At 32.8% G+C, this 12,332-nt stretch overlaps 1 protein-coding gene across 4 annotated transcripts in view; it reads right to left on the bottom strand.

The window, feature by feature from the left end:
- The window catches only part of SWT1 (SWT1 RNA endoribonuclease homolog), a 63,662-nt gene that overhangs the window by 29,312 nt on the left and 22,018 nt on the right, over positions 1-12,332 (bottom strand). For all 4 annotated transcript variants that reach the window (XM_081121752.1, XM_081121749.1, XM_081121750.1 and 1 more), the window contains exons 10-13: positions 11,034-11,127; positions 4,497-4,642; positions 2,559-2,722; positions 1,588-1,726 (exon numbers count right to left, since the gene is read on the bottom strand). In XM_081121752.1, coding sequence (XP_080977878.1) covers positions 1,588-1,726; positions 2,559-2,722; positions 4,497-4,642; positions 11,034-11,127 — 543 coding nt within the window. The remainder of the gene's footprint in view (positions 1-1,587; positions 1,727-2,558; positions 2,723-4,496; positions 4,643-11,033; positions 11,128-12,332) is intronic.

The following is a 12,332-nucleotide window of genomic DNA, read 5'->3' as shown; positions in this document are numbered from 1 at the left end:
AGTGATAAAGTCAATACCTAGACACAACATAAAAAGAAGTATACATGACTGAAACAGTTTAATGCTTATATAAGAACAATAGTTATTTAAGCCAACATAAATATGGATAACAAAGTCAGAAAAAGCTACTAGTTATTTCCCACACAATTCTCTATGAATTGATCTAAGGATTCCTGTTTGGTATGCTGAAGTTAAACACATATTCATAATTCAACAGCGAGGATACTATTAAAGATAGTAAACAAAATCATAATCTGTGATTCTTTTAATTCAAAATTAGAGCAGAAGACACTTTTACAATTCTATTTAATATTCTTTACTGTAAAGTAATATTCTTTACAGTAAACATTTGGCATCAGATTCTTCTAGACCAAGGATCAATAATGATTCCAAAAAGGATTTTTTAGCAGAAGAAACAGTCACCGTCTCTTCACTTCTTTCCCTATTGCCAATCAGAGCTGCCGCCTACTATCTCTAAGCTGCATGTAAGAGCAAAACACTGCTCACTTATGGAAAAAGAACAGACAAATGGAGGATGGTAACTCAACACCCTATTTTTGAAACTAAATCTTGTTCAAGATACACATAGTTTATGGACTGTTTCTTCTGGAAGAACCAACTAAATTATGCCGCTAGTAAAAGATATGAAAAAAAAATGTTTCAATGTATATCTTGTAAAACTGCTTTGAAGACATGTCCAATATGTTGTTCCATGTCCCTTACATAATAAAGACACTTTTCAGGCATTCAGAGAAACTTTTTTTTCAAATCCTACATGGAATCTCCATATATAAAAAGATAAAAAACAGCTGCTTGGCTAAAGCTCGGGTTGAAGGCCAGAGGCCCACCACTTGCCAGGCCCCCATCAACCTCTCCACCTCCCATTGGTGGCAGCTCCAGAGGCACTTCAAGAAGCCTGAGATTCTGTCCAACATGGTTTAAAAACCACCAGCTTAAGTGGTTGACTACAGTCTCTACTGGTTCTAAAATTCACTATCCAGGAAAGCCAAAGGTTTCCTATTCCTTATATTTTAAATAGAAACCTTGATACACTATTTTTTTTTTTAAATATATCTTTATTGGTTTCAGAGAGATGAAAGGAAAGGGAGAGAGAGAGATAGAAACATCAATGATGAGAGAGTCATTAATCGAGCCCGCAACCCGGGCCTGCGCCCTGACCGGGACTCGACGCTCAACTGCTGAGCCACGCCCGGCCGGGCTTGATACACTATTTTAAAAACTAGTACATGAAATGTGATCAAAACTGTGTTAAACACAGTGAGAAATGAAAAAAACTAAATAATTCTATTTGCACACTCAATAACCTATAAAATGTGGTTTAAAAAGTTTCCAAACATGATTAAAAACTATATATTCACAATATCAAGGAACATCAACAATGATATCATTAATAGTCACGGCTCTATGAACTGTATCCATTCATCCAGCTGCCATAAATTCCCTTTAGAAATGAGAATGATTAAGAACTGATTAAATTTTTATTAATTTATCTTCACATTCCATGAACTATATCTGCTAGTCTCACTTTAATACAACACTGCTAAAAACAAAATAAAAGATTCATACCTTTACAGAGATTGTCATGTAAGTTCTCAACGGTTAAAAGCAAGTTCTTTTCTGTAATTAATCCAAATACAGCTACCCAATGTTTTCTAAAGCACTGCATTAAATGCATTAGAGTCCATGGTGGTTTCAAGTATAGCATCTAAAAAGTATTTAGAAAAAATCAGCATCTACTGATTTATTAATTATTCCTATTATTTAAAAAAATTTAAAAAAACAGGTTAGAACTCTGCAGGTACAGTTACATGTATTTTCTCTTCCTCATGGTTTTCTTAATATAATTTTCTTTTCTTTACTTTATTGTAAGAATACAGAATACATGTAATATACAAATCACGTGTTAACTGACTGTTTATGTTACTAGTAAGGCTTCTGGTCAACAGTAGGCTATTAGAAGTTAACTTTTTGGGGAGTCAAAAGTTACATGTGGATTTTAAACTGCATGGATGGTCAGAACCCCAAGTTGTTCAAGGATTAACTGTACCTATTCAGGAATATCTACATATATTTCTGAGAAAAATATAGTTAGCTGAATTCTTTTTAAACTAAAAAATGTCTTATTCAAAACTAATTATAATCTTTAAAATGCTTCCATTACAATTCCTTTGTAAAATGGATATTAGTATAATCTTTATATAGTTTCAGAAACTACACATGCAAAAAGAAAGCATAGTTCTAATCAAAAGCAGCACAATTTTAATTAGCAAATGTCATCAATCTACTTTTTAACATCATTTCTATGAGGAAATCAATCTAATTTCATGTAACTGGTGAAAAAAATCTATACTAATAAAATATAGTCCTAATCTTTTGGAAATGTCCTTCAGTTAATTTTGAAAATGTTATTTCAAAAACTTCCAAGAAAAAATATAATGTGATATAGATTATTACTAAAAAGCTTATCAAGAAGTATTTCTTAACCAATCTTTAGCAATAAAAAATAACTTTTTAACTAACAAAGCTTAAATAATCACCTCCATCCAGAGGTTTCCAAAAGCAATTTTCATTTCTGTTTCTAATATTGAAGATAAAGCTGTTCCAAGAGATTTTTCAAGATCAGATACTATGCCTTCAAGTAGAATGAGTAGTCCAGAATTTGTAGATTCTTCCTCATTACTCTTTCCCAAAGGTGTTCGCTCTTGAAAACAATTATAAGCTTTTTTTAGGACACTAATAGTAAATATTTTACATATGTAATTATATTTGGCCATAAATAATAAACATTTTACATATATAATTAGTATTTTAATTACCTAGGAAAACAAACCAATACTTTATTTTAAAAACAGTATTTAGAAACATGTATCCCTAGTATAGTTGTTTTAGATGCAGCATAAACCATATTACATTAGCAGATGTTTTCTCTTTTTGACAAAGGGCAACTAAATAGTGTCACTGAAATAAAAATTTAAGAACTGTGTGTGACACCTGGCCAGTGTGGCTCAGTTGGTTGGAGCGTTATCCAATACACTAAAAGGTCTTGGGTTCAATTCCCAGTTGGGGAAAATACCTAGGTTGTGGGTTTGATCCCTGGCCATGTTGGGGTACATTCGAGAGGCAACTGATCGATGTTTCTCTCTCACATCAATGTCTCTCTCTCTGCCCTCCCACTCTCTCTCTCTCCCTCCCTTCCCCTCTCTCTAAAATTCAATGAACATGTCCTCAGGTGAGGATTAAAAAAAGAGAAAGAAATGTCTGTGATATTTTAACTACAATTTTGATTCTCTTATTTTCATAAAGAAGAAAAATAATGAGAATGCTTTGATTCTGTGTATAACAGAAAATTAAGAAGTATGAATCAAACTGTTTTCTTCCAAAAACAAGTATATTCTTCCAGTTGAAGCTCATATCAATAAATTGCTTTGAAAGGACCAAAATCTGACTTAACTACCTTTGTGCCCAACCCTTTGAAAGTGAATTTTTATTACTTTAACTGATATAATTTCATTAACATAACTTTTGATACCTGAAAACAACTATCATTTCTCTATAGTAAAATTCAAAATATTAACTGGTTTATCTCTATAAACACAAACTAAGGGTTTAAAATGACAGTAATATAATGGGCAAACTGGAAGCATGTTACCCCCAAAAACTATAAACTAAAATATCCTGTTACTCCTTCTAAATGCCATTTTGAATGTTATGACTAAAGAAATTTTACTACTAGAAAGGTCAAATAAGTAGCAAGTGTATATATGAATTTTTATATAATTATATATAAAAGTTCATATAATAGTAGAGATTTCAGTTTTCCCCATAGAGGAAAAGCTGGTATGTGTTTTTAAATTATGTCAGACTTAATATAAACTCTATCAAATACCATACTCTAGTATAGAACAGATTATTCTGGGGAAAAAGAGATTATTCCGGTGAAAAAAAAGCCTTAAGCTTTCTTAACTATTAATATAAAATTTAAAAAGAACTAGTACTAGAGTCAAGTTTTTATAGTATTAATAGGTTATGAATATGAAGCTAATTTTAAAAAAGAAACCAAAAATGTCTACTTCAAATGAATTTTTATTACTTTAACTGATATAATTTCATTAACATAACCTATAGCTACTATTAATTTAAAAGGTATACTCTACAAGGTACAAAATAGTATATACAAAATAATTATAAGCATGTAAAACTGTGTGTGAGTGAACAACAAATATTCAAATTAATTTGTAAAAGTATATGTAGAAGGCAATACTGTCAATTATGTTTTCTTTTGTATTACCATTATAATTTTCATTCATTTCTACCATTTACGTGTGAACAAATACTCCAAACACTGTTATTTTAAATATACAAGATAAACATCTGTTATTAACTACAATGGTTATCAATAACCTTAGCATATAAAATAGTCTTATTTCTAATTATTCATTAGTCACATTTCTAATTATTCATAGTAAGAATATTACCTGCTTTCAATTGTTGCTTAGATACACAAGGCTGATGAGGTACAACTGTGCTCAGAGACAAGTTTAAGAACTCTGCACTCAATTCTTCTTTACTGAGTGACTTCACACCACTTATTATGCCTTTGTTTCTTAAATTTCTATCATCCCTAAGGTTGGTTTAGGAGAAAAAAATACTTTATTTTTTATTTTTTAATAAGGTAAATCACATGGCAACTCAAAATACATAGGATCTAATCAGAGGTTTGTAATTCTCAGCATATGTATTAACAAAAGAGGCCAATTTTATTTTAAATAGAGAAGATAAAAGAATTAACACACAACTGAGTCACACATCATATGAGCTTTAGAGAATAATAATTATTATTATTTATTGAGTGTTTCCCTAGTACCAGGCACTGTTCTAAGCACTTTATGTATGTATCATTCCATTTAATTCTCACAACAAACTTCTTAGGTAGAAATGGAACTAATGCTATCCCCATTTCACAGATGAGAGACTGGGGTGTAAAGAAGTTAAGTAACTTGTTCAGAGTTACACTTGGTAGTTGGAGGTGGATTTGAACACAGGAATACGATCCTCCAATGAGAAATAAACAGAAAAAGCCATAGTTAGAGAAATAATTTACACAGGACTGGTAATTACAAATTTACTCGAAGTGAGAATAAAACAAATGGCGTGAATTTGCTATTTGTTGAAAGAAGTCAGTATGATTAGATCATAGTACATGAGACCAGTTAATATGGCTGAAGAAAAAGGCAAAGACATTAACAAATGGGAAGACATTTAAGGGTTTCAATGTGGAAGTGGCATGATCAGATCTGTTTATTAAATCATTCTGAAGTCCAGCAGGTTTCTAGCTTTTGTTAATGGCAGAATAGCTTGGTGAGACTAACACTCCCATAGATGAGAATTAGAAGATCTGAACCAAAAGAAAAAAAAAAAAAAGGCAACCACTTGAAGGCACTAGAGAGCAATAAAATGTAGGCAGAAGCTGGAGGGGAGTCTACTCTCAAGACTGGTGAAAGCTGTAAGTTTCTATCTTTTTGCCTGAGGGCATTCCCTATATTATCAGTTTTAAGACAGAAAGCCACAGTCTTAATAGCTTGAATGTTAGAAGACAATGTTTAGGGCTAGCCAGAGCAGACTGAAAGTTAAGGGGGAAACTGAAGACGGGAGGAAACCACAGGGCAGGTGAACCATAAAATCTGCACATAAATTCTGCCCAGAAAAATAGAACATGCTGACAAGAGACAAAGCAATCAACAGAACCAGACTCAGCTCTGACACAGAGGTTGAGGCTATCTGACAGGGAATTTAAAATAATTTTGATTAATATGTTAAAGGCTATAATGGAAAAGGTGAATAGTATGCAAAATCATATGGGCAGTTTCAGCACAGGTGAAAACCATAAGAATCAAATGGAAGTGCTAGCTATAAAAACACAGTAAGAGCGATCAAGAATGCCTTCAACAGGCCTCTCAGCGGAATAGACATAGGTGAGAAAAGAAACAAAAAAACTTGAAGACAGTTCAAAAGAAATTACCCAAATTGAAACAAAAAGAGAGTAAAAGGTTAAAAAAACACAAAGATCTACGGGACTATATCAAATAGTCTAACATATGTGCATGTATTAGTTATCTATTGCTGTGTAACAAATTATCCCAAAATTTAGCAGTTTAAAATAAACATTTATTATCTCACATAGTTCCTGAATCTGGGAGCAGCTGGACTGGATGGTTCTGGCTCAGGGTCTCTCACAAGGTTGGAGCATACAGTTGCCTAGGGTTGTAGCCATCTCAAGGTTTAATTGGCACTCATTCATGTGGTTGTTGGGAGGCCTTTGCCCCTCACTGGCTCTTGGCTTTATTTTCTCACCATGTGGGCTTCTCCATAGGGCTGCTCACAGCATGGCAGTCTGCTTCCCCAGAACACGTGATTCAAGAGAGAGAAGGAAGCAAGAGAGTGCCCAAGAAGGAAGTCCCAGTCTTTTATAACCTAATCTCAGGCATGACATGCTATCTCTTCTGATCAATGCTATCTATCACAGATAACCAATCCTGGTAAAGTGTAGGAGGGGACTATACAAGAGAATTAATACTAGGAGGCAGGAATCATTGGGGTCATCTCGAAAGCTGGTTACTACAATATAATTCTGTAATACCAGAAGGAGAAAAGAGGAAACAAGACAGAAGAAATATTTGAAAACTAGTGGCTGAGAATTTTCCAGAACTAGAGATATACACAAAACCAAAGATCTAAGAAGCTCCGAGAACATCAAGCAGGATATTTGCTCTCCCCTAATTCCACTCCCCCCCGCCAAACATCTGGGCATATATGCTAAAAACAGCTAAAAAACCTGCTAAAAAAGCAAAAGATAAATCTTGAAAGCAATGAGAGGAAAAAAGACATATTACATACAGAGGAACAAAGACAACAACATTTACAGCAGACTTCTCATCAGAAACCATATAAACTAGAAGAAAATGGAGTGGCACCTTTAAAATACCAGGAAAAGAACTGTCAACCCAAATATCTTTCAAAAATAATTAAGAAATAAAGACATCAGAAGACAAACAAAACCCTAAAATTCATTGTCAAGAGACTTACGCATGTCAAAGAAAGTTGTTTAGGCAGAAGGAATATGACACCAGACAGAAACTTGGATCTATAAAAAGAAATGAAGAGTGCTCAAAATGGAATGTAAGATAAAAAAAAACCTTTTTTTCTCACTTTAATTTCTCTAAACAGTAAACGAGTGAAGCAAAAATAATTGCAAAGTACTACATGTTTATCATTTATGTAAAGATAAAATCTATGACAACAGCACAAAAAATAGGGGGAAGAAACTGGGGACATACTGTTGTAAGATCCTTATACTACACATAAATAAATGTAAAATTATTTGAAGGCAGACTTTGATCAAGTAAAGATGTATACTGTAAACACTAGGGCAACCATTAAAAAGGTTTTTTCAAGAAGATAGAAATAAGGCAATGATGGAGATAGAGTAGCACCATAAAAATATACAATTAAGCAAATAAAAGAAAGACAGACAGATGAAACAAATAGAAAATAATTAGCAAAATGGTAGATTCTGATCCAACCAATTAAATGTGAATGGCATAAACTCATTAATGAAAAGACAGAAACTGTCAGATTGTGCAAAAAAGGAAGCACCAACTATATGTTGTCCACAAAAACTTATATGAAGACACAGGTAGATTTAAAGTAAGTTGATGAAAAAGATACACCATATAAATACTGTCCAAAACAAAACTGGAAAAATAATATTAATACTTAACAAAGGAGACTTCAGAACCAGCAATATTATCAAGGACAAAGAGAGAAATTATAGAATGAGAGAGACATTATATAAGTTTCCAGTGAGACAATCCTAAATAATCCCCAATGTGTATGTATCATACCATAAAGCTTCAAAATACATAAAGAGAAGTAAACTGAAAGAAATATACAAATCCACAGTTATAGCTGGAGATTTCAATACTTCACTTTAAGTAATCATAGAATAAGTAGACAGATAATCAGTAAGGTTATAGAAAACTTGAACACCACTACCAACCAACTTGTCCTAACTGAAGTTTATGGAATACTCCACCCACACACTCTTTGTAAAAGCACATGAATTAACCAGGTAGACCACAAAACAAACTTTAACAAATGTAAAAAAACAGAAATCATATAAAGTATGTTCTCAAGTCATAACAGAATTAAACTTGATAAATCAATAACAAAACAAAAAAAAACTGAAAAATTTGCAAGTTTTTAGAATTAAGTAACAAATATCTAAATAACCTATGGATCAAAGAGGAGGTCACAGGGGAAATTATAAAGAATACATATTTAACTGAATGAAAAGAAAAATGCAACATATCAGATTGTGTGGGATGCAATTAAAGCAGTGCTTAAAGGAAAATGTACAGCAGTCTCAAGTAAATGATCCAAGCTTCCACCTTAAAAAACTAGAAAAAAGCAAATATACCCTTTTTTGGGGGGTTAATGGCAGTGTTCTTTATATAGAGAGGGATGTGTGCTGCACCAGTGTATCCATTGTCAACACTGTACAGTTAAAATATGTCCATTTCAACATATGTATATTTTCCCTCAAAATACAAAGAACTATATAAAATAAACATATAGGAGGACAGGGAATGGATGGATGTATAGATAGATAACAGAAGAATTTTTATAATTGTTATAGCTGGGTATGTAGGAGTTTTTATTAACTCTTCTTTACTTTGAATATTGTTGAAATTCTCCATGATGAAACTTTTTAAAAATAAAAATAAAAAATTTGAAGAATAAATGAAGGCGAGCAAGTGTGGAAGTAGAGGGAAGTAGTCTTAGAATAGAAAAGAAAAAAAAACATGGCTTGACAAAGAATGGTGGCAAGAATGATAAAAGAGAATCATACAGGCACCACTAATTAACTAGACATAGATTATGAGGAAAATGAAAGACAGGTGTCAAAAATGCCTCCTAGGTTTCTGGCTTTAAGCAAATGAGTGGAAGGTGGAACTTTTCAGATGGAGAAGAATTTAGAAGGAAAGATCAACAGTTTGTTTTTGGAGATGGTAGTTTTTAGATGTCTATGAGACATCCAAGTAGAGATATCAAATAAGTAGATAAACAGACTAGAGTTTAGAAGATAGGGATTATAGATAACAACTAGGGGTATCTGGCCCATACTTGGGACTGTTAATGTAAATAAAGCACTTAAAATGATGTATATAGTATACAGTGTTATAGAAGTTCTCCTATTACTATCATTACCAATTAGTATCATCATCATCATTCATTTAGGTAATAGCAATGTATCCTTAAAATAAATAAGAGTGAGTCACACAGTAGGCATAATTATCGGCCTTTATAGGAAAAAAATAAATAAATAAAAAAGAGGCTCATTTAGAAAATAATGTGAGAAAAATAAGGTTTGACTATAAATTTTCATTTCACTAAAAAAAGTTACATCTGTTAATCACGAGTGACTGCAGAAATAATAAAGAATTGATGAAGTCCCACTACTTTAATTTTCATTCTAAGTTGAACTAAAAAAATACCAATTACACAACAATTATGCTCAAATTTAGCTAATCCAAAGTTCAAAATGATTAGCATATTACTAATTCTATTTCAGCCTTCAACAAACTCTGAGATGAAATGTTCTAGATCAAAACAATTTAAAACCTAGAGATAGAAATCTCCGATGTTTCCTATAACTCCAAAAAGAATAACATTATCTTTGAAGAGAGCTAAAATAATAATTGACGAAGCCCCCTTAGAAGAAAAATCTGAGGGCCATTTATTTCCATAATCACTCCATTTCACACAGAATTTAGGCATGATCATGAAACTGTAAAAACTCTATTTTGCAGTGATTTAAATTCAGACTAAAACTGCAAATTATAACTATTCTTCATGTTTCCTTCAGAGCCTTTTCTTTTGATTTTTATAGAAGTTTATTTGAGACAAACAGGATAAACCTGGAAGAAAGATCTCAACAGACTGAGATAAATGCTTCCCAGAGCCTTTTCTCATATACGATGAATGCAATCTTGGTTAGCATTATGGTAGTCTCCTCTTAGAACTAAGTAATGAAAATATTAGTTGGAAATATTAGTTGGAAAAGGAGGGAGAACGAGGGAAAAACTCTGAGATCACACTGCGTACTGGCACTAAGTCCTTCATATATATCATCTGATTAAATACAATAACCTCATGAGGAAGGTATTATTCTTCCCCCTCTATTTTACACAGAGTTGTTAAGCAACTTTCCCAAGTCACAAAGGGGGTAAGTGGTAGATCAGGACTCCAATCCAGGCACCGAGAACAAAACTACAACATAAATGACCCCTTTCTCACATACTCATTAACCTTGGCACATAACCAAAAAATGTCAAATTTTTATTTCTGAACTGTTTCATTGGAATATTAAACTGGTATTTCCCTGCTTTTCAAAAGTTTTCTGAATATTATATAAATTAAAGTGAAATGAAACTTCATCTACTTGAGATTCAAACCTCATTCTTCCATAGCTTATATGTAAGAATGTGAGCTAGTACAGCATGTTGAGTATAATTAATAATATTGCATTGTATATTTGAAAACTGTTAAAAGAATAGATCTTGAAAGTCCTCATCACAAGAAAAAATATTTTTTGTAACTATGTATGGTGATGGAGGTATTAACTAAACTTAATTTGGTGATCATTCGGTAATATAAAAAAAAAATCAATCATTATGTTGTACACCTGAAACTAATATGCTATGTGTCAATTATACCTCAATAAGAAAAAGAAGAGGGGAGCATTTGAGATCTTGGTCTGCAGCATGTATCATCAAATAAACTTATAAAAATTCAAAATTAAAAAGAATTATAATTGAATATGTTTCCTGGCAGATTTATAAAGTATACATGTTTTTGATCCTTGGTATGGTAGATTCAGTATGATTTTTAAAAATTCTTTGGTATTATTTGTTACTTTTTAAAAAAAGAATTAAAATGATCATGAAACTCACGTGCACAGAATAACAAGAGAACTAGGGAATAATTCCTGGTACTGAAGGCAGCATTTTAATACTCGATCATCATTGTTCTCATCACTGAATCCATCTGCAAATTTAGTAAAAGCAATTATCATTAAGCACACTAGAAATCTGGGTATCATATGTATAATCTAGGCTGTACTTACATACCAAAAAAAACCCTTTTTAAATAAAAAGAGGAGCCTGGCTGGCATGGCTCAGGGGTTGAGTGTTGACCTATGAACCAGGAGGTTGGGGTTCAATTCCAGGTCAGGGCACATGGCTGGAGAGCCAGCTCAATCTCCAGTAGGGGGCATGCAGGAAGCAGCCGATCAACGACTCTCTCATCATTGACGTTTCTATCTCTCACCCCCTCTCCCTTCCTCTCTTTAAAAAAATAAAATAAAATAAAATAAAAATGAAAAGAGGAAGATATGACACAGCAAAACAATACCTTGAAAATTCTGGATCTAGAGCTCACGTAGCATATAGTTGTGAGTTTGAAAAAGTGGTTAGTTTTCTACTAAATGGCATAGAATATGCCCATTAACAAACTCAAAAAAATGTGATCCGTAGGTTAAATGCCAGATGAGAAACCAAAAGCTATGAATTCTAGTCTCAATTTGGTCACTTAGAGATTATTAGTAAATTATGATTACCTCATGCTTAAAATGATCTCAACTTAAAAGAGATGTTCTATCAGCAACAGAACCACTTTCATGTGTCTGCTTTTCCTTACTCTCTAAAGCAGTAACAGTTAGAGATGTATAGGAGAAGGCAATATGGGCCCTAAGCAGAGAACACAGAAAATAATCCCTAACAAATGTTAATCAGTGGCTGACAGGGTGTTCTCTGGCATTCTCCAAGCTTTAAAGCAGGTGGTAAAAGTTTGGTTTTTGTGAAAATATTGCAATGTGCAGAAATAGGACCAAAGTCAGTGCTTCTCCTAGGTCCTTACCCTACCTGACTCAGAACTCCCAGGGTACTTGTTTATAATACAGACTGCAGGACCATACTCCCAGACCCCAATTCTGGATAATAATCTTTGGAGCCTGGACCCAAAGACTGATTTGATTTAAGCCCTTGCGAAGTCCCTTACACACTAAAATTCAAAACATACTAGCCAGTGAGCAATGTTCCTAGATTATGATGTTTTGTTTCCCTCAAATTTTAGCCTGTATTACTTAGTCCTCTAAACATTCAAATTAGAAAACTCATTGATTCCTGCAATAAATACTTATACAGGACTGAATTTGTGCCAGGTCACTATGCTAAGTAATTGGATATTCAAAG

The sequence above is a fragment of the Miniopterus schreibersii genome (assembly GCF_964146895.1).
Source record: "Miniopterus schreibersii genome assembly, chromosome: 19".
NCBI lineage: Eukaryota > Metazoa > Chordata > Mammalia > Chiroptera > Miniopteridae > Miniopterus > Miniopterus schreibersii.
This window is presented reverse-complemented; position numbering and strand designations above follow the sequence as displayed.